Source organism: Schistocerca cancellata, chromosome 3 (assembly GCF_023864275.1).
Source record: "Schistocerca cancellata isolate TAMUIC-IGC-003103 chromosome 3, iqSchCanc2.1, whole genome shotgun sequence".
NCBI lineage: Eukaryota > Metazoa > Arthropoda > Insecta > Orthoptera > Acrididae > Schistocerca > Schistocerca cancellata.
Window position 1 is genome coordinate 885,351,665 of NC_064628.1, and position 27,956 is coordinate 885,379,620.

Sequence of the window (27,956 nt, forward strand, 5' to 3'; positions counted from 1 at the left end):
TCCTGAGATGAGTGTGGCCACTGGCAGGACACGTCATATTTACAATGTATCTCACCATCAGCAGACAAAGGCATTTCAGACTGTGTTGTGCTTTGCTGTCTAATACTGCTAACATTGTTCTCTGCTGCAACTGGCTATTTTGGATAGTCTTGCTTTCTCCATCCCTCACCACCACCACTTATTTCTCCAGAGTGTCTGACTGGATTCTGGCTTGACTACGGGCTCTAGACAGAAACTGATAAGTTATTCTCCCTGTGTCTGCCTATTCAGATTTCCTACCATTCTCTGTTGACATACTCATTAATTTCCTTCTTAAATGTAGCTCTTGTGCACAATAACCTTGCCGCCTTTCCAGACTCACTCTTGCTTGCTGTACACCTAGTATCTTCCTGCCACCTCCCACTCCATGAACGACGCTAGTGGTGAGGAAAATTTTGCTGGTAAACTGATGCTTTTCACTGGTGGTTATTTACTCATATTGTGCAGTTTCTCACTCATGCAGGCTGTTTTGTGTGTTAATATAATTGTTCTCTATGTATCAGTCATTTAATGTGTTGACATTTTTTCTATCACTTTCTTCTGATCTACTACTCTGTTGGCAACTACTATCACTACCAGCCATGTAACCTCAAGTCTTTCTTATGCTATGAGGATGGTTTAGTAGAGAAACTACACTGAAGACCCAAAGAAGCTAGTACAGCTGCCTAATATCATGTAGGGCCCCCACAAGCACGCAGAAGTGCCACAACACAACGTGGCAAGGACTCGACTAATATCTGAAGTAGTGCTGGAGGTAACTGACACCATGAATCCTGCAGGGCTGTCCATAAATCTGTAAGAGTATGAGGGGGTGTAGATCTCTTCTGAATGGCACACTGCATGGCATCCACGATATGATCAATAATGTTTATGTCTGGGGAGTTTGGTGGCCAGAGGAAGTGTTTAAACTCAGAAGTGTGTTCCTGGAGCCACTCTGTAGCAATTCTGGACGTGTGGGGTGTTGCATTATCCTCCTATTCCCCACGTCCATTGGAATGCACAATGGACATAATGCGTATGTATGTCACCTTTCAGAGTCATGTCTACATGTATCAGGGGGTCCCATATCATTCCAACTGCACATGCCCCAAACAATTACAGAGCCTCCACCAGCTTGAACAGTCCCCTGCTGACATGCAGGGTCCATAGATTCATGAGGTGGTCTCCATATCCGTACACGTCCATCCACTCAATACAAATTGAAACGAGACTCGTCCGACCAGGCAGTCCAATGTCAGTGTTGACGGACCCAGGCAAGTCATGAAGCTTTGTGTCATGCGGTCATCAAGGGTACACAAGTGTGCCTTCGGCTCCAAAAGCCCATATCGAGATGTTTTGTTGAATGGTTCACACGATGACACTTGTTGATGGCTCAACATTGAAATGTGCAGCAATCTGCAGAAGCGCTGCACTTCTGTCATGCTGAACTATTCTCTTCAGTTGTCACTGGTCCTGTTCTTGCAGGATCTTTTTCCGGCCACAGTGATGTCAGAGATTTGATGTTTTATCAGATTCTTGATATTCATGGTGCACTTGTGAAATGGTTGTACGAGAAAATCCCCACTTCATCACTACTTCATAGATGCTGTGTCCCATCGCTCATGCACTGATTATAATGCCACATTCAAATTCACTTAAATCTTGATAACTTGCATTGTAGAAGCAGTAACCAATCTCACAATTGCACCAGAAACTTTTGTCTTATATAGTCATTGCTGACCAGAGTGCTATATTCTGCCTGTTTACATTTCTCTGTATTTGAATACCCATGCCTATAGCAGTTTCTTTCGCACTTCAGTGTATATCAACACCACAAAACTCTTAAGTTACACAGAGACCCCTTGGTGATGTTCTTCATTATTTTCTTGCTGGTGCAATTCAGTTTTGTTTATCTTTGAAGCTGTTAAAGAGGTACCTGAAACAATCCACTGTTTCAGTCTACTGGACATGGTAGTGCACCAAAATTATCAGATATATCACCTATGTAATAATTGCAACAATGAAGTATTTCTCAGTTGAGGTGCTGACAATAAGCAGCATATGATTCATGACATCCTTGGTGGCCTTTCCTTACTCAGGGCGACTGATGCCAGCTGACTGCTAGCTGTCCATGATCCCTTGGTCAGCTGGAGAGGAGCTTTTCTTATATTTTAGTCAGAACATTTATCAAGCAAATTGGCCTGCAACAATTTGGCTCTCTCAAAAATTTTTCTTCCTCGTTTTTGTAATACAATGACATTTTAGGTCTTCCAGATTCTGAGAAACTTGCTGCTGCAAAAGTGATTAATTTGATAATGATGTCCAATATGGAATAAAGTGGTGAACCAACTGCTGCAACACTTCTGCTATAGCTCTATCTCATTCTGTTCTCATTTAGTCTGTAACAAATATATATCCCAGTTTTAAACTTTTGTTTTGTGTAACAGCTCTTTATATTCATATTTGTTCTGTGATGATGCAGACTTCTTTTCTCAGTTTCTTTCTCCCATTAATCTCTCGTATATATTGTTGTCTGTCATTTTGTACCTTATAGGCTACAGGGCAGATGTCCATATAACCCTAATTACTTTTGAATCTTTGATGGATGTTGGAATCACACTGACTAACATAATCTGTAATACCTGCATAATTTCATTTTCTTTGCTGTCAATGTCACATGCACTACCTTGTAATGGCTGTGTTGAATCCCCCTTTAAAAATTTCAAATTCACATTGTGTAGACTGCATATTTGCCTCAGCTGAATGTTATCATCTAAGCCTGTGCCAGTGTCTATTATTGTGAAATACACAAGAATCTGATCTGTTTTAGAACACCTACTGTAGATCTTCCAGTCTACAAAGTGTTCAAATGAGTTTCCACATTGCACGATTGGTATTTATATTTTGTTGCTGTGCCTTCGTAATTATGGAAAGTAGGTTGGCTGAGAAGTCTATTCATGATGTGAAATCAGAGTTTTTGTATAGCATTCTGAAGGCAGAATCTTCTTATCAGTTACTCTGCTGTGTTCCAATGCAGATTTCACATTAGCAGCCATCAAGGTGTGTCTGTAAAATTGGCCCAGTATTACTGCAGTAACTTTTCTTTATGTTATTGAATCTCTTGACAGTATTGAATACATTGATTAGTTATGAAGAAATTTCCAAAGTTACTCCTTACTTATATCACCACTAGGTTTGGCATATGGCTGTTTTATATTTGTTATACACAAGCTCTTATCCAGCACCACAATTGTGGCCATTGGATGATGGTTTGATATTATGACTTAACCAACATGTAGGACAATGTCCCATTTCTTGAACTCAACTTGTGTGTGTCTAGTATGTGGAGATCCATTTCTTCTGAGTTCTTGCATCATCATGGCTCTATAAACTGCTTTTATCTGACGCATTTTAATCTTTGCTTTCTATACTGAAATAATCAGCAACCAGTTGCATAAAAGAAATTTAATTTCCCTAACCAATGTCAGGGTACTTAGTGCCCTTCTTCAGAAGGCTGTACAGAAAAATATATCACAAATAGGTAGAAGTTAGATAATAATATTAAAATTACTTGTCACTATCATAATATTTGTGAGCGTCAACAATAAGGTGCATGCACCATATTGCTGTAGTCCTAAAAAAGAGTAATAAGTAATACAATAATGAATCATTAATACAAAAAGAGCTTGCAAATGCTCACATGTGGTTCATAGTGCCTGTACAAAAATGGTATAAAGAAGCCATGCAAATGCAGACATCATACCATAACTGAAATTAATCAGCTAACGGTATATATATCTTAAGTTTGGTCTATGGCTAGGAGTAAATGTAAGATACAGCAACAAAACAAAATCTTAAACAACTGCAGTTATCATTAGGCCTAAACAAAAAACTTAAGTTCACATAAGCAGCATTATAAATAATATATATAAACCTAACAGTTTTGTAAGTTCACATAAACAGCATACTAAGTAACATAATGGTTTTTATATATTACTTATGCTGCTTATGTGAACTTACATTTTTCCCTTATGCCTTATGAAAACTATAGTTGTGTAAGTTTTTGTTTTATAAAATTCTTTTATGCAACTTGTTGCTGTAATTTCATTCTAGTTTGTGGCCACAGACAATTTTGCCATGTGCCAACACTAACTACTTGTCTTGTTACTTAATGTTAAGTGTTTACTGTCTGCTCTGAAAACCAATATCAAATCACTTCTGCAATGTCTACATCTGGGGGTGGGGTTTAACATAGTTCTGAATATGATCAACTTCCTCTAGACAGTAAAATTTATGGTATAGAATTACAGATGATTGTGCCTAACCAGGTGTTTTATTACTACACATATATTTCGTTCAGCTTAGCCAGTTCCACTACATTTTCACATGTTTCATAAGTTGAGAATTTAACCTGAAACTACTACTATTTTTGTATCCACTAGTTTGTACTCCCTTCAGTATTCCTGTTGACAACTGCAATTTTGTAAATTTTCATACATGATATTCTACAAATTGTGCATGCAAGTGAACGGCCAGATACTCTCTATTCACATGACTCCCAAACATGTTTCAGGCTATTCCACACTTAAACAGTATTGACATCATGGGCACATGTTACACACCTTACAAATATCTCATTAGCATGAAACAGTTCCATGCCATCTTCAGAAACAAAGATATCAGTTCTGCGAGATAGTGTAACATGATTGCCGTTATTCTCGATACATATGAAGAATGTTTGACAGTATAAACAGCACACTCACAGCACTGAGCCACGTTGTCTCCTAATGTCAGTGGTGTGCCAGTAAGAAGACTGATGGCAGATCAGTGCACAATAGCAAGGGGCAGTGTACAACTTGATACTTCAGCCAATAGCATCATTTTTCCGCTTCTCTTAGCATCATTCTGCCACTTCTGTCTGTAGCTTGCACTTCTGGGTGCATAGAGAGCATTTAGCACTAATTTCCTTTTTTTTAGCTCAGATATGGTGGAGGCACTTCGCCACTGCAGTTTTCACTGTAGGTAGCATAAAGCAAACATTCCAAGAATTACACCAAGAAGTTGGTTAGTTGGTGAGGGATTAAGCTTAAAGGCCATCAGTTCCCCAGCCAAGAGACAGTTCATCTGGAGTCAGCGAGTCAGCCAGAAATTTGATGGAATTATAAAAGCATGAAAGAGTGGTAAAAGCAAGGCACTGAAAGCAATACTGATGCCAGAGCTGAGAAATAATTTAAAGGAATGTAAAAGTATATGGGTCAAGCCAGTATGTAGAACAGAGAACAGACAGGGCTCCCCAAGGGCAAATCTATAGTGAGAGTAACCCCGCCAGCATATGACCTCCCACCAACCTGCAAAGCCAGTCCCAGAGTAAACAATGCCTTCAGCCAGGAGATCGGGGTGATTGTAAAAGTGAGGAAGCTAAACATGTAAAGGACATCAGTTGGACTCTCAATAATAAAATAAGATGAGAGAAATAATCAAATAAATAAATAAATAAGCAGCTAGGGCCAATAAAATAAGGTGAGATTGGGTACATAAGTGGTTAGGGCCAGGCGAGTGTCATTTGGGGCTCTGTATGCAATGGGAGGCATCCCTACCATAGCCACCTAGTCCTCAATCCATTGTACTCAAAGTGTTAAAGAAGGGAACAGCACCCACTATTCATACGAGTGCTACCCCTAAAACAGAAAATATGGTGTGGCAGAAAAAAGGACTAACCACATCTAAAAGCAATTACAACAGTGTAAAAGAGGGATGGCTCAGTCAGCTGGCTAAAAAGGCTAAGAACAAGGGTCCTTGAGACCCAGCACGCAGCTGGTGACAATCCAAACCCAACCACCTTGTCCCCACCCCAAAAGTAGTTTAAAATTTTATTTCTCAGAATAAAAACCACTTTCGTGGAAAAGGTGAAGAACCAGTTCAAATGTGCATGGGTTTTCCACAGTATTACAGCCATGCTTAGCATGGACATTCAGAAGAATGAGGCATTCTACAATGATGTGTCCCACTGTCTGTTAGGCTCTGCTACCACAATGTGGAGGTGCCTCATTAAATAGTATAAAACTATGGGTGACTGATGTGGATGTGACATAGGTTGGTGGATTCCTTCCAGGAGGAATGGAAGAAGGAGAGCCATCAGCAATATTGTCTTTGATAGTGTTGGGTTCTTTGGAGGAGACAGTAGCCTACCAACTGTTGTTCCATTTTGAGTGAGGAGAGGTCTTATTTACACCCACAAATCCACAGCTGGGATTGTCAAAGCAAATGGCGGGCGAATAACCGGTCTACCAGTTCATTCCCCAGGATACCAGTATGACTTGGGAGCCAGATCACAGGATGACAAGAGTAGCATCAATCAGTGGTTTGGAGACTGCTCATTGAGCCACTATAAATTAATTGAGGATAGCCTCTTTAACAAAACATAAAACTCTCTCAACGGCTATCAGCTCCACCATAAAAACACAACATGTTCCCAGCAACAAATTTTGTTGAAACTTCCCGGCACATTAAAACTGTGTGCCAGTCCAAGACTCGAACTCGGGCTCTTTGCCCTTTGCAGGCAAGTGTTCTACTGATGGAAGTAAAGCTGTGAAGGCAGGTAGTAAGTCGTGCTTGGGTAGCTCAGTCGATAGACCACTTGTCCATGAAATGCAAAAGTCCCATAGTTTTAATCTTCCAGGAAGTTTCATCAGTGCACACTCTGCTGCAGTGTGAAAATTTGCTCCTGACTGGCAGGATATGTACATGTATACCCCATCCTATCCTTGATTTTAGAGCCATCAGTGTAAGTGATGGTAGAAACATGATACTCCTTTAGAACAGATGCCAAGAAGTCATGGGAGAGAGGGGGCGGGGAGCAATTGAAACATAAGGAGCACATTGTAAGTGAGTTAGGAAGAGGTTCCGGTGGGAGGCCTCAAGGTGCATTTGAATAGGTAATCCAACCTGAGAGTAGATGCCTCTTGTATGTAAAAAGGACTCGATAATTTGCATTATTAGGAAAGAGTCAGATAGTGGTTGGTTAAGTAAATTAGAGTTGGTATAGTCAGAACTGAATAGGTAAGATCCCCACTTTGGCAAGGAGACCATCTACAGGACTAGTCATGATGGCACATGTGGTCAGTCTTACCCCATGATGACAGACAGAGTCCAATAATTTCAAAACTTAAGGTAATGCTGAGCCAAAAGTCTGTCAACCACAATCCAACCGAAAACCTGGCAAACTTAATCCAATCGAGACAAAACCAAGGCCCAGTAAGCATGCAATAGTGTAATGCGATCCGCGCCCCAAGTAGTGTGGGCAAGAAAGCAGAGAGCGTTAAGCTTTCACATGCATATGTTTAGTTGACAAATGTGGTGCAGCTATGTCAGCTTTTTTCCAGAAGGGTTGTCACAAAAATCAAGACTGTGCAGTAACTTCCAAGTGCCTGTGTACCCAAGTAGAGTTTTGTAGAGTTCTGGGTCAGGATGGAATGTGGTATACAATGACAGAAATGCAAGACTCGCATTTTTGCTGGAGAAAACTGGAAGCCATGGGAAAACGCTACAGATTGAGAGATATACCAAACACTAAAGTCATCAATGTAGCAGCACAGGGGTGACTACTGGCCTGATGAAAGGTCACCAGTGTGCCGTGGCAATGAGGAAAAGTATCACACTTAGCATAGACCCTGCTGTGCATTGTTCCCCTGGACCTTTGGGCAGCTGAGTTATGTAACAACCCCAACCCGAAACAACCAGTAGGATGAAAATTCGTATAAAAGATAGAAATCCACACTCATGGAGGGTTGAGGATAAGTAAAATGTGATGGAATCAAGTGGTGTATGCCTCACTGAGGTCAAAAAGGACTACAAATGAGGTGTTGGATTTTATAAAATGCCTTACAGATTGCTGTTTCTAACCTAACCAGCTGGTCAGTTGTGGACTGTCCCTCCTGGAAGCCACAATGATGGTATGACAAAGGGCCCCTGATTCAAGAACCCAGCATAATTGTTGAGCTACCAACATCTCAAGCCATTTGCAAAGTATGCTGGTAAGGCTAATCAGTCTGTAGCTATCTATGGACATACCGTTTTTCCTGGTTTAAGGATTGGAATGAGGATACTATTTCACCACTGCAAAGGGAAACACCTTCTAGCTAAATATGGTTGAAGACCCTGGGTAGATGGAGTCTGAATAACATTCATTTGTTTGATTATCTGATTACAAATTCAATCAAGGCCTGTGGCTGTATTGTGTGATGAGTCAAGAGCTAGAAGCAGTTTCCAATCAGTGAAAGGAACATTATATAACTCAGCATGATGGAGGGTAAAGAATAAGGAGATGTCTTCAACTTGTCTTCTACACATTCAAAAGGTAGCCAAGTAAGGAGAGAATGCTGACACTGCTGCAAAGTGTGTTGCAAGGCATTTGGCAAGAACCGACACCTTGGTAGAAATACCATCATGAAGGGAGAGAATCTGAACAGCTGTTGATCTTTGGCCGTGCAGTACACTATGGAACTTGGTCCTGGCATGAAGAGGAATACATTCTCACGGAGGAAACATAGTGCTCTCAGCATTCCTTCTTACGGTGTTTAATTAGATAAGGAGTCTTGGTATGGAGCTGCTTAAAAGTGATGAGGGTTGTCTGTGAGGAATGTCACTTGAGACACTGCAGGCCATTGACGAACCTGAATAGCTGTTGCAATGCCTTTAGTCTATTATGAAACCACCCGGCAGTGGAGAGGGTCTGTTGGGCATTGGCTTTTAAGCACGTATATGAGTTTATGCAGTTACTGTGCGCAGATGATCTTCATCACTGCACACGGTAGATGCGATTTAAGGCAGTCTTCCCCTGTTGGTCCAGACTACAGAAAAACTCTTCAGCACTGGAAGAATGATAATGATCTTCTCAGGAAGCACTATTCAAGAACTACAAATATTCAAGACAGATAGTGAAAAGATTTTACTGCTTTCATCATACATCCCATGGAAAGTCCATAAGTACAGTATAAGAGATATCACAACAAATATGAAAGTACACTGACTGTCATTTATAGACAGTCATTTGTATACAGTAAGACCACAATAATCTGACAATTGATAGCCTATCAGATCCAATAGCCTGGCATGCCTAAGAAATTTTCCAATAGTTTTAGCTGGGCACTGTTGGCAGTAGAGTTGAATGCCTTTGAAAAACACTGAAATCGTTCAACATGGCACCTCGTCATTGACAACAGTCTGTCTCTCTGAGAAATTACATGCTCATCAAGATAAGCCAGTTGCTTTGCTAGCTTTGCACTAGTATCAACAACTCTGCATTCCCTAGATATAAATTTACAGTACTAAATTTACATCAGTTCTGTGGAGTTTTATTTAATACACTCCTGGAAATGGAAAAAAGAACACATTGACATCGGTGTGTCAGACCCACCATACTTGCTCCGGACACTGCGAGAGGGCTGTACAAGCAATGATCACACGCACGGCACAGCGGACACACCAGGAACCGCGGTGTTGGCCGTCGAATGGCGCTAGCTGCGCAGCATTTGTGCACCGCCGCCGTCAGTGTCAGCCAGTTTGCCGTGGCATACGGAGCTCCATCGCAGTCTTCAACACTGGTAGCATGCCACGACAGCATGGACGTGAACCGTATGTGCAGTTGACGGACTTTGAGCGAGGGCGTATAGTGGGCATGCGGGAGGCCGGGTGGACGTACCGCCGAATTGCTCAACACGTGGGGCGTGAGGTCTCCACAGTACATCGATGTTGTCGCCAGTGGTCGGCGGAAGGTGCACGTGCCCGTCGACCTGGGACCGGACCGCAGCGACGCACGGATGCACGCCGAACCCCTAGGATCCTACGCAGTGCCGTAGGGGACCGCACCGCCACTTCCCAGCAAATTAGGGACACTGTTGCTCCTGGGGTATCGGCGAGGACCATTCGCAACCGTCTCCATGAAGCTGGGCTACGGTCCCGCACACCGTTAGGCCGTCTTCCGCTCACGCCCCAACATCGTGCAGCCCGCCTCCAGTGGTGTCGCGACAGGCGTGAATGGAGGGACGAATGGAGACGTGTCGTCTTCAGCGATGAGAGTCGCTTCTGCCTTGGTGCCAATGATGGTCATATGCGTGTTTGGCGCCGTGCAGGTGAGCGCCACAATCAGGACTGCATACGACCGAGGCACACAGGGCCAACACCCGGCATCATGGTGTGGGGAGCCATCTCCTACACTGGCCGTACACCACTGGTGATCGTCGAGGGGACACTGAATAGTGCACGGTACATCCAAACCGTCATCGAACCCATCGTTCTACCATTCCTAGACCGGCAAGGGAACTTGCTGTTCCAACAGGACAATGCACGTTCGCATGTATCCCGTGCCACCCAACGTGCTCTAGAAGGTGTAAGTCAACTACCCTGGCCAGCAAGATCTCCGGATCTGTCCCCCATTGAGCATGTTTGGGACTGGATGAAGCGTCGTCTCACGCGGTCTGCACGTCCAGCACGAACGCTGGTCCAACTGAGGCGCCAGGTGGAAATGGCATGGCAAGCCTTTCCACAGGACTACATCCAGCATCTCTACGATCGTCTCCATGGGAGAATAGCAGCCTGCATTGCTGCGAAAGGTGGATATACACTGTACTAGTGCCGACATTGTGCATGCTCTGTTGCCTGTGTCTATGTGCCTGTGGTTCTGTCAGTGTGATCATGTGATGTATCTGACCCCAGGAATGTGTCAATAAAGTTTCCCCTTCCTGGGACAATGAATTCACGGTGTTCTTATTTCAATTTCCAGGAGTGTAGTTATTTAATATAGTCAGTGCACTGTATCAATACTCAGTTACTTGTACAACTGTCAAATAGACTACAGCACAGTAAATAGTTCATACATACTGTGAGTATATTTTCCAAACAGAGCAAAGGAGCACCTAAATGGGAAAATGCAAACACTTGAGCACATGACATCGACAATCCACCAAAAACTGCACATCATAAGACGATTGGAACAATGTGACAACTGAAACAATATTATGAAAAGGATAGATTGCTACTCACCATAAAGATGATACGCTGAGTTGCAAACAGGCACAACAAAACAGCTGTTACACAACGAATTGTCAGCCAAAGCCATCTTCAGGAAAAAAAACACACATACATTCTCACAAGCAGGCATACCTCACACACACGAGCACTATCGGTGGCCACAACATATGCGCGTGAGTTACGCCTGCTTGTGTGAATGTGTGTGAATTTTGTTTTCTGAAGAAGCTCAGTGTGTAACAGCCTTTCACTGCGCTTGCCTGCTGTTAAACGTGTCATCTTTATGGCAAGTAGCAATCTATCCTTTTGATAATACTGTTGTTATTCCAATCTGCACTTTCCACTGTTTGAATTTAATATTCCATCTACAACTATATACAATATAGTTTTAGACCATGTTTTTACAAATAACCTTGATAATCTGGCAATATTCTGAAAGCATAGAATACTACTCACCATACAAAGGAAACATTTCATTGCAGACATCCACAACAAAAAGATGCTATACATTTAGCTTTTGGTCAGAAGGCCTCCTTCTGAATTAGGAAACAACCATAAATTCACACAAGCAGATCTTACACACCTATGACCACTGTCTCTGGCCTCTAAGACCGGACAGTGAACTGCAACAGCACCTCATGGGAGAAACAATCTGGCATGGATAGGGTGGAGGGTAAGGAGGAGGCTGGGATGGGGTACAGGAAGGATAGCAGGGTAGTGGTGGGGGAAGGTGTAATGCTGCTTGTGGGAGTGTGCAAGGATGTGATGAGGACAGGGTAGGGCTGCTAGGTGCAGTCAAGAGGTATGAGAGGGGAGGAGAGAGGAGGGGAGCAGAAGAGAGGGGGAGAGAGGAAGAAAGACTGGTGGGTAAGGTGGTAGAATAAAAGATTATGTATTGCTGGAGTGGGAGCAGGGAAGGGGATAGGTAGGTTAAGGACAGGATTAGCGAAGCCCTTTCAATTAGCTTGATAATTTGGCATATTTGATATGCTGGCACTGACAGATACTGGATCATCTATGACTATCAAAGGCCCTACTGTAGTCACTTTGTAAATGGAAAATAAAAGGAAAGAACAAATTATGGTACAAAGTATCCTCCACTTTGCAACTGGACCTTTGGTATGTTCAGTGAAAACGTTAACAAGAAAATATTTCAGGATGGTTGAATTTATCAGTTTAGTTAAAGCAGAGGATACATGTAGCCAAAAGGCTGTTAGAGCATCAATTGCTTCAGGTGTTAAGGAAATGTTCAGAAAGACATAAAAACATTACTGCTTAAAGTACAACAACAAACAGCTTACTGATTACCTGAGCAGCAAGTTTCAAACATTCATCACAGAGGCTGAAAATGTGAAATCTCTATGGGCAGCCTTCAAGACTATTGTGCAGTACACTTTAGAGATGTATGTGCAAAGCAAGGTTGTGGAATGTGAGAAAGACCCCCCCCCCCCCCCCCAAATTGTTCAATAGCCAACTTCAAAGCTATTAAAAAACAAAGAGACCTTCACCACCAAACCAAAGCCTCATAAAAAGTTTTTGATAAATTAAGAAATAATATTCTATCCAATGATTATTCTAAAAGGCTTTAGTCTTACATAAAATCAGTAAACTCATCAAAAGCATTTACACAATCATTCAGTGACCTTTCTGGCACAAAGAATAACTAAAGAATACCAAATACTGAATTTCAATTTCTGAAATTGTTCACTGAGAAAGACCATACAACAGTTCTTACTTTTAATTGTATGAATGCCAAAACTGCACGTACTTCCATAAGTGGAACAGACAATCAACTAAAAATTCTTGTGTGAAGGAAAGGTCACTGGACTTGATGGAATACTCGGGGCAATGAAGGATTTCAAACAACTGTGAAAAGAGACATGTCATAGCTGTTTTCAAAAAGGGCCATCAGACAAATGTACATAAATGTAAGTCTATACTGCTGATGCCAATCTGTTGTGGGACTATGAAACGTATTTTATACTTTCATATTGTGATGGTTTTGTAGACCAAAAATCTCATGTGTAGGATTCCACAAACCATTACCTTGTGAAACTGAGATTTATCTGTTCACAATTAAATCAAGGAGGTAATAGATAATGGTGACAAGGCTGATGCACTTTTCCTTGACTTCCGATAGCCACTGAACACAATTTTGTACTCTTGCATAGTGAACAGAATATGGGATCATGGAACATGGGACCAGATTTGTTACTGTATTAAGGACTTCTCAGCCAATAAAATTCAGCAATTCATTAACAGGGAGAACTTGCTGGGTGTAAAACTAGTTTTGGGCATATCACAAGAGTGTGTTCACTATGTATATTAACAATATGGAATATAATTTTGTAATATCGATGGGTCAGCAAATAATGCTGTGGTACTTGGGCAACCCACAACACATGAAAACTGTAGTGAAATGCAGGAAGACCACCAAAGAACCACTGTTGCATACAGGAACTGGCTTTTGTGACCACTAACAGGTCATTTTAACAAAGAGAATGCAAAGAAAAGCATGGTCATGTGTTTAGTAAGTATACATGTCATCACAGAGTTTCTCATCCAACTCAAGTGGGAGATGCTACAAGAGTGGCATCCTGCACCACATAGAGTTTTACTCTGAAAATTCCTAGAACACATGGTCCAAGAAGAATCAAAGAAAATTTTACTGTCTGCCACAAATGTCTTGCAAAATAATCATGGTGACAAACTCGTGAAATTAAGGCTCATATGGAGGCTTACCAACTGTTATTCCCTTCATGTAGAATTTGCAAATGGAAGAGGGAAGTGGAGAAATAATATTGGTATTCATACTATCTTCAGCCATCCTACTTAAGATAGACTGTAGGCAATTTAATTTATTGAAACACTGTGACATGCAACGTGGAGATTATGCCCAAGAACAAGAGTAACTGATGTACATACATCTACAATTAATGTCCCAGTTTAAATTTATTTCAGTAATTTGGGATTCAGTAAGATTCTAATACACAGTAGTGAAATATGTGCCCATATGTGTTGCATTCCTCAGTGATCACAGTTGTAACACATATAAAACTAGAAGCTTACAACTTGCTGAAGTAAGAAACATTTGTCATTCAAGCATCTTCCATTTATGGAAGTAAATGAATTTACTTCCGTCCACACACTACAAATGTAAATAAGTGTAAAAAGTAACAAAGTGATTATTATTTTAATAATGTTTACAACAGTAAAAGAACAGACACGCTAGCAACATTTCAACAAGTATTTCCAGTAATGTTTCCCATGTTCAGGCAAAGTTTTCACTTCAGTTTCAGCTTAGTGTACTTTGTTGCTCAGAGAGAGATTTCCAGCAACTAACAGAATTATTTTACACATGACAGAATGATGCTTCTTTTTTCTGAATTTTTTTTAATTAATTATGACACACAAAATGCTTGTGTTACTGTTTTTGAGCTATTTCAAGCTGCTCCCTTTTTCCCCTTTATTTCAGTTTTGTGGTTCACAGTTTAATAGTAATATAACACAACAGTCTTCTGCAAAAAACATATAATGTTTGTATGATTAACGAATGCCCACAAAAAGAAATAATTGTAATTACCTCCTTCAGATGAATGAAGTTATTTAACACACTCTGCAGATCACTACTAAGTTCCACTACTTTTTCTGTCATACCACGAGAAAATAATCCCTAAAACAAAACAAACATCATGTCATCTTATAAATAAAAATTTCAGTAAAAACAGATGAAAATGTTAAGTCCTTTAAAAACAACATTTTTCAGACAAACTTTTGCAGTTCAAATTATAAACTGACAAATGGAAAAAGAAATATAGCACTCATTAAATTAGCCAAGAAAGACAGCACGAATATAGTTAATAATATCAATAAAACTTCAACTGGGAAAATTAATAAATTATAAGAAAGAAATTGTGGCAAAATGTTTAGTGCTGTGATACACGCAACTGAGAATTAGGACAAAAAAAGGACATGTTGTTACAACTAACTTGTGCCTACCACAGCCGGCCAGGGTGGCCGAGTGGTTCTAGGCACTACAGTCGGGAATCACGTGACTGCTATGGTCGCAGGTTCGAATCCTGCCTCATGCATGGATGTGTGTGATGTCCTTAGGTTAGTTAAGTTTAAGTAGTTCTAAGTTCTAGGGACTGATGACCTCAGAAGTCCCATAGTGCTCAGAGCCATTTGAACCATTTTTTGTGCCTACCACACATCATTTTATATAGGTATGGCAACCACTAAACTGGATGGTGCATGAATGGGCAGAGAAGAACTGTCTACCTTGTGGTGCCCAGTACCCATTTGCTGAACAAGCTCAACAGCATGACTCAAGGGACCTGAGTGCTAGCTAATCTTACAGGCTATTTGGATTCTCCTATATGATACTAGTTTCCCTGAATTCCATAGATGGGAACTTGCCCTACAACACATTCTTGCACCTCTCGACACCCTCCTGGATTTTCTCTCTGCTAACACATCGTGCTTTTTTATTATTTTTTTATAAAAAATTATTAAAACTCTTTTCTTCTGTCAAAATTCATAATTGCACTATTCTTCACTCTTACCAATAATCTGTACTTCTCACTTGATTCTTGTCATCTCTGGCCTCTAAAGCTAAGCACCAGAGCTCAATGGAATCCCTACCAGACTCTATACCAAATTTGCAGCTGAGTTAGCCCCTCTTTCAACCACAATCTCCCACACTGCCAAGTAGCAGAAGACATCACAGATCACACTCGTCTACAAGAAAGTTAGCAGAAGCGGTCAACAAAACTAACCCCAATATCCTTGACATTCATTGTTCCAGAATCTTGGAAAATATCCTGAGGTCGAATGTAATAACAGTTTAAGGTCCTCTGAAGGATGTTCACCAGACAATACACAGAGACGAGAATCCAACTGGGTACAAATTAATAACACGTCAAATGTCAAAATTTTAACTGTTAAGTGCCAAGTCATTCGAAACGAAGTAGCTGAATTTACTGCCTTCCAGGAAGGCTGTCATGTTCAAATTACACTTGAGACAGAGTGCTGCAAAAAAGACAAAGTAGAAAACTCCAAACTATATCAGAAGGCATGGAACGTATATCAAAAAGATGGGTTAAATGGCACTAGGGGGGAGGAGGGGGGAGTGGGGGGCGGGGGGGGGGGGGGGGAGAATTCATTGCAGACATCAAAATTATACTGCCTATTAAGGTCTAAACGAGTCTGTGAAGTTATCTGCATGTAAGTAACCAGCCTAGAATATCGCAAGTTAATCATCAGCTGTTTTTATGGGCCACCAGTTTCCACCATGGCAGCCGCAGACTCATTCAGAGTAAGTTTATGCTCAGTAGCACAAAAGAGCCCAATCATGCAATGACAGTTGGACACAACTTTAATGTACCGACTGTAAGCTATGGATTCATAGCAGGTCTGACAGTCTTGTGAAGTAGTTCTACACATTTTCTGAAAACTGACTAGAGCAGCTCGTTTGACAACTCACAGGCGATCGAAATACACTGCATGATAAGACATGCCAGTTCATACAACAACCTGAAAGCCATGGATCAAAGAAGTTAGGTAGAGGCATTTTTTCTTGATTTACAAAAAGCATTTGACTCAGTACCAAACATACACTTACTGTCAAATGAACATTAATACGAGATTACCAAGGAATATTTGCGACTGGACTTAGGATTTTTTTGGTGGGGAGTATGCAACATGTTACCTCAGATGGAGAGTCATCAACCTATGTAGAAGTAACTCCAGATGTGCCCCAGGGAAACATGTTGGGAGCCTCACTGTTTATGTTGTCTATTAATGACTTCACAGACAATATTAATAGTAACCTCAGATTTTTCACAGATGATGCAGTTAAGTACAGTGAAGTACTGTCTGAAAGAAGCTGAACAAATTTTCAGTCTGATCTTGATAGGATTTCAAAGTGATTCAAAGACTGGTAACTTGTTTTAAATGTTCTCCTTACGTCTTCAACCATTAGGTTGGTAGGCAGCAGCTTGGCACGTATTCCTGTCTTCCGCCTTGCCCTTGAGATTACTACAGGTTGTGCACAGCCAGCATCCTCCTTGATCTGACTGATGCACTGTTGCCTCGGTCTTCCTTTTGTATTCTTCCCTCCTACTGTATCTTCAATGATACTTTTAATGATACCACCATGTCTCAGCAGATGGCTGATGCATGTGTTCCTTCTGTGCTGGAAAAGCTTCAATAAATTGGTTTCTCTTCTTCCACTCTGTGGAGCACCTTTTCATTTGATATCTTGCCTACCCAGGAGATCTTTAGCATTCTGCAATAGCACCACATCTTGAGAGCTATTATTTTGTGTTTTTTCTGCATCTTTTAAGTGTCCATGTTTCACTTCCGTACAGCAGCATGCTCTACGCAAACGTCTTTATGAGGTCTTTAATGAGATGTATTGTCAATGAAAATGATTGTGAAAGCATTTCTTCTCTTGTTAAAAGTAGCTTTTGCCTCATGGATTTGGCTTACAGTATCCTTCCTTGACCTTTCATCTGATGTAATTTTACTCCCTCAGTAGGTAAAGCCTGGTATCCGCACCTATTGACAATGCCATGTCAACAAAGGATGTGGAACCAATGGTGCTGAAAGCCAGTGAACTGGTTATGGCAGTAGCCAACAGCTCTCTGGGTTTTGAGGTGCAAAGTTAAGGCAGCCACCAACTCAGGTCATTTGCATGTTTGCTAGCTCATAAATCTCACATGCCAATATTCTACCACACTTAGATTTTTACTTGTTTAGGGCTATTTCTTTCTCAGTTCTCTCTTGTCATATTAAGTGTGTTGTTGTACCTAAAAACAAAGATGATGTGACTTACCAAATGAAAGTGCTGGCAGGTCGACAGACACACAAACGAACACAAACATACACACAAAATTCAAGCTTTCGCAACAAACTGTTGCCTCATCAGGAAAGAGGGAAGGAGAGGGAAAGACGAAAGGATGTGGGTTTTAAGGGAGAGGGTAAGGAGTCATTCCAGTCCCGGGAGCGGAAAGACTTACCTTATGGGGAAAAAAGGACGGGTATACACTCGCACACACACACATATCCATCCACACATATACAGACACAAGCAGACATATTTAAAGACAAAGAGTTTGTTGTTGATATTTCTTGATTGTGTATCATTTTGATTGGTTTAGCTCATTGAATGCTAGAACTCTCACTGTTGAGAACACAGTATGGTGTTTTCCTCCCAGTTTCTGAATTCATACTTTTAAACCTGTACTCCAGGAATGAGTTGCTAAACAAAGAATTCGACATTCTTCAGTCACACATTGTTAAGTGAGCACTGAGCAATGGTGTTTTTTCTACCCCCCACTAATATTTTTGATTTAGCTTTCTTACTTTTCATGTTATAGGAAAAACTGAAGGTGGTTTCCATCTGGGCCAGCATCACTTCTGATTGTTCTGCTTCTTCACCTAACACTGCAATGTCATCAGCAAATCCCAACATAACTATTTTCTTACCATAAACTTTAATTCTACCTATAGCTCCTAGTTTTTCCATAACTCCATCCATTGCCCTCTGAATATATCCATTGAACAAGACAGGAGAGAGTGAGCAGTCATCATATGCCTTGCTTAATACAGTAGTAGTTTCTTGATCTTCTCAACATCTTATCAGAGCTATCTCCTATCTATATAGTCTATGCACTGTTCTCTATATGATCTCTGCATTACTCTTCTGCACTTATAATTCATATCACTCACTGTCAGCACCTTAAAAAGCTGTCACCAGTCTATCCTGTCACATGCTTTTTCTAAATAGACAAAGGAAATATGGGTCTCTTGAACCTCTCCACAATAATTACTTGAAGCTCTCCACAATAATTAATAATAAGCTAAGCATTGCTTCTTTTGTGTGTGTGTGTGTGTGTGTGTGTGTGTGTGTGTGTGTGTGTGTGCGTGTGTGTGTGACGCGCCTCGCGCGCGTATGTGTGTACACATCTTCCAAAGCCAAATTAGTCTCCATTATAATTTCATCATGCCCAGAAATGTAAAATACTATCCTATGATTATAACAACTTGAATCAGTAAATTCACACAAATACCCATGTGTAACAATTTGCAGAGATATGAAATGGAACAGTTACATAGGCTCAGTCATAGGTAAGACAAGTGACAAACTTCAGTCCATTGGTAGAATAGTAGGGAAATGCCGTCAATCTATAAAGAAGAGTGCATACAAAACACTCATGTGGCCCGTCCCAGAAAATTGCTCAAGTTTATCGGACTCATACAAAATAGGACTAACAGAGAATATTGAATGTATATGGAGAAGGACAGCACAAATGGTCACAGGTTTGTTTGGTCCATGGGAGAATGTCATGGAGATGCTGAAGAAGCTGAACTAGCAGGAATGTGAAGATTCATACAAACTATCCTGAGAAAGCCTAAATACAAATTTTCAACAATTCTCACTACAGATGGGTCTCTCTCATCTAGGGTTCTGAGTGACCTGCCCTTCCTTTTTAACCTTTCTCAACCTATCCCCCTCTCCTCCTTTAAGAAGGAACTGTTAGTTCCAAAAGCTAAGTACAGTGTGTTATACCAGAGCCAAGGTAGCCCCCGAGGGCCGGCAACCCATATTACATCACAGAGGATGAGGTTGTCAATGTCCAAGGCATACCAAAAGCACAAAGATAAACACCGGCTATTTACTTAGAAGATAATGGAAACAGACATTCCAAGCACTACTTCCTGCAGGGGGAGCTCGAGCCACGGCCTGCAGGAAGTATCACTACACCAAAGCCTGATTGGCTGGAGACATCTGTTTAGGGACTAGAACCAGCCCTGAAGTTCAGTTCACTCCGGATGCTGACCACGTGTACTTCGAGCGCTGAAGATTACGTCTTCATCTCTGAATTGGACTCTTACTAGTGTGCGTGTGCGTGTGCGTGTGTGTTACCACAAACCTTTGCGGAAATTTAGAAGTGAACTTTTGTTTGCCTCAATTATGAGACTTTTACTGGCATTGTTATTGCTACCTTTCGTTTGTTGTTCAGTCATTAACCTTGTGAACTTACATCAATAAAAATTGTGTTTGTGAAAAATTGTGAATTGTCAGTCACAACACATTGTAACTTTTACTTTTATACATGTCCGTTGCTATACTACACATTTTGTCTCCTGGAGGGCCAGCAATTCAGTCTCACAATTTATTAATACAAAAACTCTCCTTTTTTTTGTATGTTCCACGGACCATATCTGTGACAGTTCATTACGATGCAGAGTCTGTCAGAAGGTTTACAAATCAGACACATTTGCTCTGTGAAAACATGTTTATATATTGACCATTTACATAACTGTATTGTTTATGATCTTAAACTACAAAAAATTTGATAAATATAATACAACTGCATAAATAGCATCTATTCAGATATTCATCCATGTATTAGAAGAAGTTTACAAGTGGAAATGATTTCATTTAGTTTTTAAAGCTTTGACTACCTGCCAGCATCTTTAATACTCAAGAGAGGTGATCAAACATTTTTATGCCTGCATACTTTGCTCCTTCAGCATTAGTGTAAGGTTAAGCTGTAGATAGTGGAGACTATTTCTTTTTGCCCCCAATGCTATATTTGCAAATATACTGAAACTGTACCTGTCTCATTAGAATAAAATTTATAAGAAAGTAAAGGTATTGTGAAGTGGCTGTCAGTGTGCCAAATTTTGTAAACAGTTGCCTGCATGAAATTCAAGACTAGAATTGCCCCAGGAAATTATTTCACATGACATTAATGAATGGACTGTGTGCAAACAAGTTATTTTTCTAATGCTTTCATTGCCATAATCAAGTCAATTAAATAGACCAAATGTTGCTGAGATCAAACATTTAAGAAGCTCTGTAATATGTGATTACTGTTTCAAGTTCTGATCCATTCAGGGATTTTGAACAATAAGTTTCACAGATACCCTGTCTGTTGCTGTATTATTATTATTACTACTACTACTACTACTACTACTACTACTACTACTGTTAACGGTAATATATCTTGTTTCATACATAATTAAACTAACTTTTCTTTGACATGTTATGTGGTGGACCCTTTATATTTCTGATTTATTTACATCTCTTTCTGTTGTTGCAGTTCTGTGAAAATACTGCAAGCACAAATGTCATGTAAATGTTACAAAACTACAGCAAGCTATTGTCTCTACTGTAGAATCCTGTACATCTAGAATAAATGTTTACAACTCTCAAAGTATTATGCATTTTTAAGTGTCCAACCACATATAAGAAGGTGTTAATGGATGTACAGCAGTTATCGAATTAATTATCTTCATTCACACAAAAAACTTCCATTTACAACAGAATGTATGGTGATTTAATAGTCTGTTGTGTTACGATGACATAATTAGTCAAAATGCATGAGTTTTTGCTAAAGATTAAAAAATGAAGTATTGAAGGAGGTGTTGCTCTACAAAGTTCACCTTTCACTTATTGATTTTTACAGTTATCTGCCTACAGAGTCTAGAACTTTTTTATGTATTCCAGATGAAGAAGACATCTCTAAAATACTGTTTGCTGAAAAGCCTTTATCATCTCCATTTATTTCCAATTAGCTGATTTACTGAAGACAGTAAAAACAAAACCCCTGACTTTACAAATATTTATGTATTGTAATTTTATGTAAGCTACCCTTTTATTTCTATATGCAAAAAAAAGACAGTGGTAGAAGGGTAGGGGTGTCACATTACTTGTATGGACGAGAGAAATTTTACAGCTTTTGATGTAAAACATATATTGTTTCCTTCTTAGGCATTCTAGACTTTCAGAAGTGGAACAAATATTTGACACTTCAGTTATCACATATGAGAAATTTCATTCTCAAGTCTTCATGAGATCCTGTTTTCAACCACAAACTGCACTGCCACTTGACAGTTATAATAAATAAACCACAATGCATTGGAGCACGACTGGTAGTGAGGCACTGTGCAGTCTGTGTATCTGGAGTGTTTCTACATTATCAGCACGAATAGTAACAACTTTACAGTATCTGTACGTTGTTACAATTAAAGTATGAGACTGGTGTCAATATAGAAAAACAAAATGGCAGCAACTGTGTAGGACAGCAAAAGGTACAAGACTTCTGTGAGCACTATATTCTAGAAAGCACATTTGTGAATGATGTGACTACTTACAGAATCTTTATTCTTTTAATGGATCACCTTTGGCAACTGGCATACACTGGCAAACACATCAAACTGACACTGTTTTACTGATGAACATTCATGTTGTAATCATACAGTCTGAGTGCACGTAATCAAACAGTACACAATATAAGTGCCTCCACAGCCAACCTACACAGGTCACATTGAAAACTGGACAGATGGCACAGCAAGCTTTGTGCCATGTACACAACAGCCCAATACAAGCCCAGTGCACCAGGCCCTCGGTCTAACTTATGTTTATTTGCTTATTGTGCACTAACCTATGAGACTGTATATTGATGTGTTCTATAGTTATGAGAATTTGTAGTGTTCTATACTTCATTCAGTGTTATTGTGGCTCTCTTCATGTGTAAGCTGAATAAAACTTGGTTTGTTTTAGTTCTGATATTGTGCCTGTACAATGTTACAACATACTTGGCGACGGGTGTGATATTCTACTCTGTGTGTTTTGTTTCTCTGGTTCTATATACAGCCAACATGTCAGTAGAAATTCTTCAATCTCTTGTTGATGTCAGTGGAAGTTCTTCACTCTCTTGTTAAACACTGAGCTCTCAGCAATCAGCGGTAGGCTGGTACCATGGCACTAAACAATGTGGCAGCCTCACTGATGTGGAAGGCTTCTCCATCATTGACACAACCCCCACTGTTTCCTCCGTATGAAGAGTCTGCGGAAGACTGGGAAAGATATGAAAAACAACTTTGGCAACGATTTCAAAGTTTAGGAGTCTCTGACCCCAACTTGTGTAAGGCTTTATTTTTGTTTTGGATTTCTCCTCGTGTTCATCAACTTTTGTGTCAGCTAGCTCCTTTTCATGAACCTGCCCGATGAAAAGTGTCAATTGCTCGCAAATTATCTCTGCAAATGTACTCATGTTATTTCTGCTTGTGTTGAGTTCTACCATTGTCAAAAGCAGCCACAACAGTCATGTAGACACTGGGCAGTGGAACTTCATGGGTTTAGCTGTCATTGCCATTTTGTTATTGAGGCACACTGGGGCTCATATGTTGATTCTATGGTTTATGATGCTATAATACACCTGGTCCTTGACAGGAAAGTTTGTGATCTTGCTTTACAATGTGAAAATCCCTCTCTCACAAATGTTCTGAACAAAGCTCAGTCTTTTGAGGTATCTATGGCAGAAGGAAATCAGATAGAAGCATGGTGTGAAGTAGCCACCACCGCCTCCTCTCCTCCTCAGCCGCCGTTGGTTAGCTCAAGAAGTTTGCTCCTCTACTGATATGCCCTTATTGTTTTGTTCAACATGATCAGGCAGCATGCTCAAGGCGTTGGGCAGCATACAACCAGAGCACATTGCATGTGTGCACCTCTCAACCTCCTTCACCAGGCATGAGCATGGATGTGAACAGTGTCTCCCAAGCGACAGTAGCCCCAAACAAATTGTACATTAAAGTACATGTGATGGACAACATGATAAAAGAAGCAACTGGACACAGGTGCTGCAGTGATTTTATTAAATTCTGAAACCTACGTCGATCTGGGATCACTGGCATTTTATCGTCTCTTGTCAGCTCATGAATTACAACAAACAACAAATACCCATATTGGGACAGTTTTCCTACTTCCATAGTGTACAAACCAGTTGTTCGGACTTTGACCTGACAACTTATTTCCGTTAGATGCCTTAAGAATTTTTGGGTTCTCTATTTCTGATGAAGGGCACCTGGTATCAGATCAAGTTCCATACCAACAACTGGATGTGCTCAGCTCGCAATATTCCTCCCTGTTCAAGTCAAATTGGAACTAGATCAACTTACATTTATGGATGTTATCACATCTGTCTCCACTAGTAAACAGACAACTCCATTGGTAATTGTCAAGAAACCTAACACAAACCTTTGGCTCTGTGGTGATTTTAAAGTGTCTGTAAATTCACAGTCTATTATTGATATCTATCCCCTAACCCATCCAGAGGAACTGTTAGCATAGCTTTCCAGAAGCCAATATTTTACCAAAATAGATTTTTCAGAAGCGTACTTGCAATTGCCTCTGGATGATGATTCCAAATGTGTCCTCAGAGTGAATACCCCCTTCAGGTCATATCAATACCCGTACCTCTCATTCAGTGTGGCTAACACTACTCCTATTTTCTAATGATTTTGAGTGCAACTTACAGCCTGCGTGCCGAGTTGCATTAACTACCTGGATGATATTGTGGTCTGAGGTCCCTCATCTGATGAATGTTTGTGGAACCTTTGTGCCTTGTTCACCGTGCTACAGGCTGCTGCATTGAAATGTAGCTTGGGTAAATCATAAATTTTTCAGCCGCCTATCATCTAACTCAGTTTTGAAGTCTCCTGTGCTGGTGTCAACACTTTATGTCAGCATGTCAATGTCATTACAGATTTGCCTACCAACGTCAAAGAGATGCAAGCCTTTCTTGGAAAGATTGCATACTATTATAAATTTATTCCTGGTGGAAGCACATTGGCCCCGCCCCTTCAAGTACTCTTATGTAAAGCTGTCCCTTTTCACTGGTAGCCTGATTGTGAGTGTTCTTTTTATTAAGGTCCAAATTCAGTGGAAACACCTGAAATAATGATATTGTCATGGTAACTGATGCAGCCAGGTACAGAGACTATCGGCTGTCCTTAAAAAATGCTGAAAATTGTGAGCATCCTAATGACACCAAAAGGCAAGCACTGATATTGATACAGACACTTAGTGACCTCATCCATGGGGAGCTGGAGGTACACTTCCGAAAAATCAGTCTTGGAAAAGTAGTGGCCACCTGACAATTTTGCTAGCAACTTGTCAGGGCATAGCAAATGGTATGTATTTATCATGAACTGTACATTAATCATAACACTGAAAATGCGGCAGAGGCGAAGCTTACCTGTCGGCTTCTTAATGATGACCAGTGGTGCAGCCCATTCACTGGAAGAAATAAGCCGAATGACATTGAGCATCATCAAATGGACTAATCTGACCTTGACAGAGTCATGCAACGTGATTCGCACCTGAAGAAAATTAGGGAGCGGACTCTTTCATGGTAATGTGGAGCTGAAAACCAGTTGCACAATTGAGCCCAAGGGAAAACAAAGACAAAAACTAAGAGCAGAGAGATTTCAGTTGCTGATACAGAACTTGATCTGACACTAAATGTACCTCATCGGCAATGGAGAAATGGAAAGCGTTAAACATATCTAACCTAAACAGATTTGCAGTATAGTAATGATCTACAACAAAGTGACAGAGTGAACAACAGACTTGAAAGAGACAGGGACAGAGAACTGACCTAGGATCAGAATCTGCTGTTTACTGCAGCTAACCAACTTCCATAAAACCTGTGTGATCCAAGGGGAGCCCAAGCCCATTTATGTGTTTAATGAAGTCACTGCAGCTCCTATGTACACTTACATTTTTAGTGGCTCATTACACACAAGCAAGCCAATACACAATTTGTTCAGGGACACAGTCATTGTTGAGATATATATTTGTCCTTCGGTACCACTGTGTCCACCATGTTTGAAGAGGAATTACACACCGATGCAATGTGGCCTTCCTTTGTTGCACACCGCACAATGCTTAGGGCACACAGCATGTTGGATGAGGTAGTATGTGCTGTGGCCGTAACTGCGGCTGCCGCATGTGACGCTGAGTGCAAGGTTGTACTGCTGCAAAAGCTACCCTGTCATCTTGAACACTTGCAGCGTGCCTAACAGGGGTTGAGTTCACAACTTCTGATACCTCCTGACATGCAGCATCCCGATCGCCTGCGGCCTGTGCCACATCAAAGGACAGTGATATATTGAGCATATCTGTAAGCATTGGATTCTCACGCTGAATTGCTTTTTCAGACTTCCCTATCCACGGCCAGAGGAATAATAAATCATGCTCCATGTGATCAACGTAGGATTCGTGATGGGTACTAGTGAAACATTTACCTGAGGGCTCAACCCAGGTAATTCTGCAGCCCAGCCTTTGTAAGATTGGTCTGAGCATTTATGACAACAGTAAAATTCTACACACATCACAATGAAATGCATTCTGCACAGCAATATGTTGAGAGGAGCTTGCACATTTCATAAAATGATAAGCTGGCTGGTTCTTGCAAAGGCACAAGTTGGCACAACTGATAAGTGCGTGGCGAAATCTAGGAAAGAAAGAAAGCCCTACTCAGCTTTGCATCGTCCACATGAAAAACCTGTGGATGTTGGCGTGACCATGGCTCGTAGGAGTCCCAATCTTCAGCTGATTGATTGCATGCCAGAAAGGGTGATGCTTGCACTGATGGGAGAGTAGCCTGTCATGAACACACTAATGCCACTTGTAGAGCAGTGGCGAGATTCTGCTGTTGTTCTGAAAAAGTGTGCTACTGAGCAATGATACATTGGAGTATTCCTTCCATTGAGACATTCGTCACGTGACTTAGCACTGACACTAGCATGCAGAGAAAACATAACCGCCACTCATCACCAAGTTTGCTATACAAAGAACAAAAACGATTTATGGAGCAACACGTAAGATACAGGTTGCGCACAGTACTGAATACATTGACTGGGCAACAGCAATAAAGGGTAAAGAATAGGCCGAGCACTTAATTGTGATCACTTAAATAATAATGTTTCTTTAGTGGCTCAACAGAGCACACCAGGGGTCCGATCCAGGTGGCCGGTGAACTGTATGGACACACGACCTCTGAAATCACACGCATCAGTGCCCCACACGTGTCTCACACAATTATTGTGATGAAAAGCCAGAGAAATTAGAACTCATACAAAAGATTATCGACACTCATTTGATCACACACTATTCAGAAATGAAACAGAGAAGAGAGAACCTACACACTGTAAGGTGGCTTGCGGAGTATTGACAGAGATGTAGTAACAGATTAACTAATATATAAAAAGGAAAAGTCAACTGAGAAAAGTATAAAATTATAAGAATGTACAGCTACCCAGTAACTACTGTCCAGAAATGGAATACTTAGTACCGCTGATAGGCAAATAAGAAAAATACGACAAAATTATCCTAGCTTTCGAAACTACCGTTGTGATGATGCGGGGATCTCGAGATTAACTTTGTCTCTCTCATCCTCACAGCAGGTTTCTTCCACTCATCTTATGATCCGAGTGATCCGCCCTTCCTTTTTAACCTTCCCCAACCAATACTTCTTTCAGTTTGAGAAGGACATTAACAGTTGCAAAAATTAGGACACTTTCTTGTACTTCTGTACATGTCTATCAGCAGTACTAAGAATTCTGGCTACTGAAGATAATTACTGGCTAACAATGCTATCTCATAATTTTAGAGATTAAGTTGCTGATCCACCAAGTAGCATGTTCATAACACAAGTAATTTTGTATGGAATGGTATGAAAAGGTATGTTCAGACAAAAATAACTTTGACTTTTAGTAGTCACAGAGGAATATATGAACAGTTTCCATTATCCCAGGATCTTTGCAAGCTGGGTGAATCCAACAATCATGCCTTTTTCCCAAACAGAGATGACAACCCTGACCAAGTACAAGACAGTCTTCAGCCATGATCTTGCTGAAGGAATGCTGATGGGATTTGCTTGAAATAATTTAGGAAAACCAAACACGCGATGACCAGACAGGGCTTGAACTTCTGTCTTCCCAAATCAGAGACTAGCGTCTTAACAAATACACTGCCTCATTCGGTTTATATTTGCAGATAACTTCACGCCAATAACCCTGCTGCCCCGTGCTTCCCCATGTCTCCCCTCTTA

General features: G+C 40.7%; 1 protein-coding gene across 2 annotated transcripts in view; it reads right to left on the bottom strand.

Moving 5' to 3' along the window:
• The window catches only part of LOC126175954 (spindle assembly abnormal protein 6 homolog), a 144,287-nt gene that overhangs the window by 95,962 nt on the left and 20,369 nt on the right, over positions 1-27,956 (bottom strand). For both annotated transcript variants that reach the window (XM_049923041.1, XM_049923040.1), the window contains exon 2: positions 14,627-14,716. In XM_049923041.1, coding sequence (XP_049778998.1) covers positions 14,627-14,716 — 90 coding nt within the window. The remainder of the gene's footprint in view (positions 1-14,626; positions 14,717-27,956) is intronic.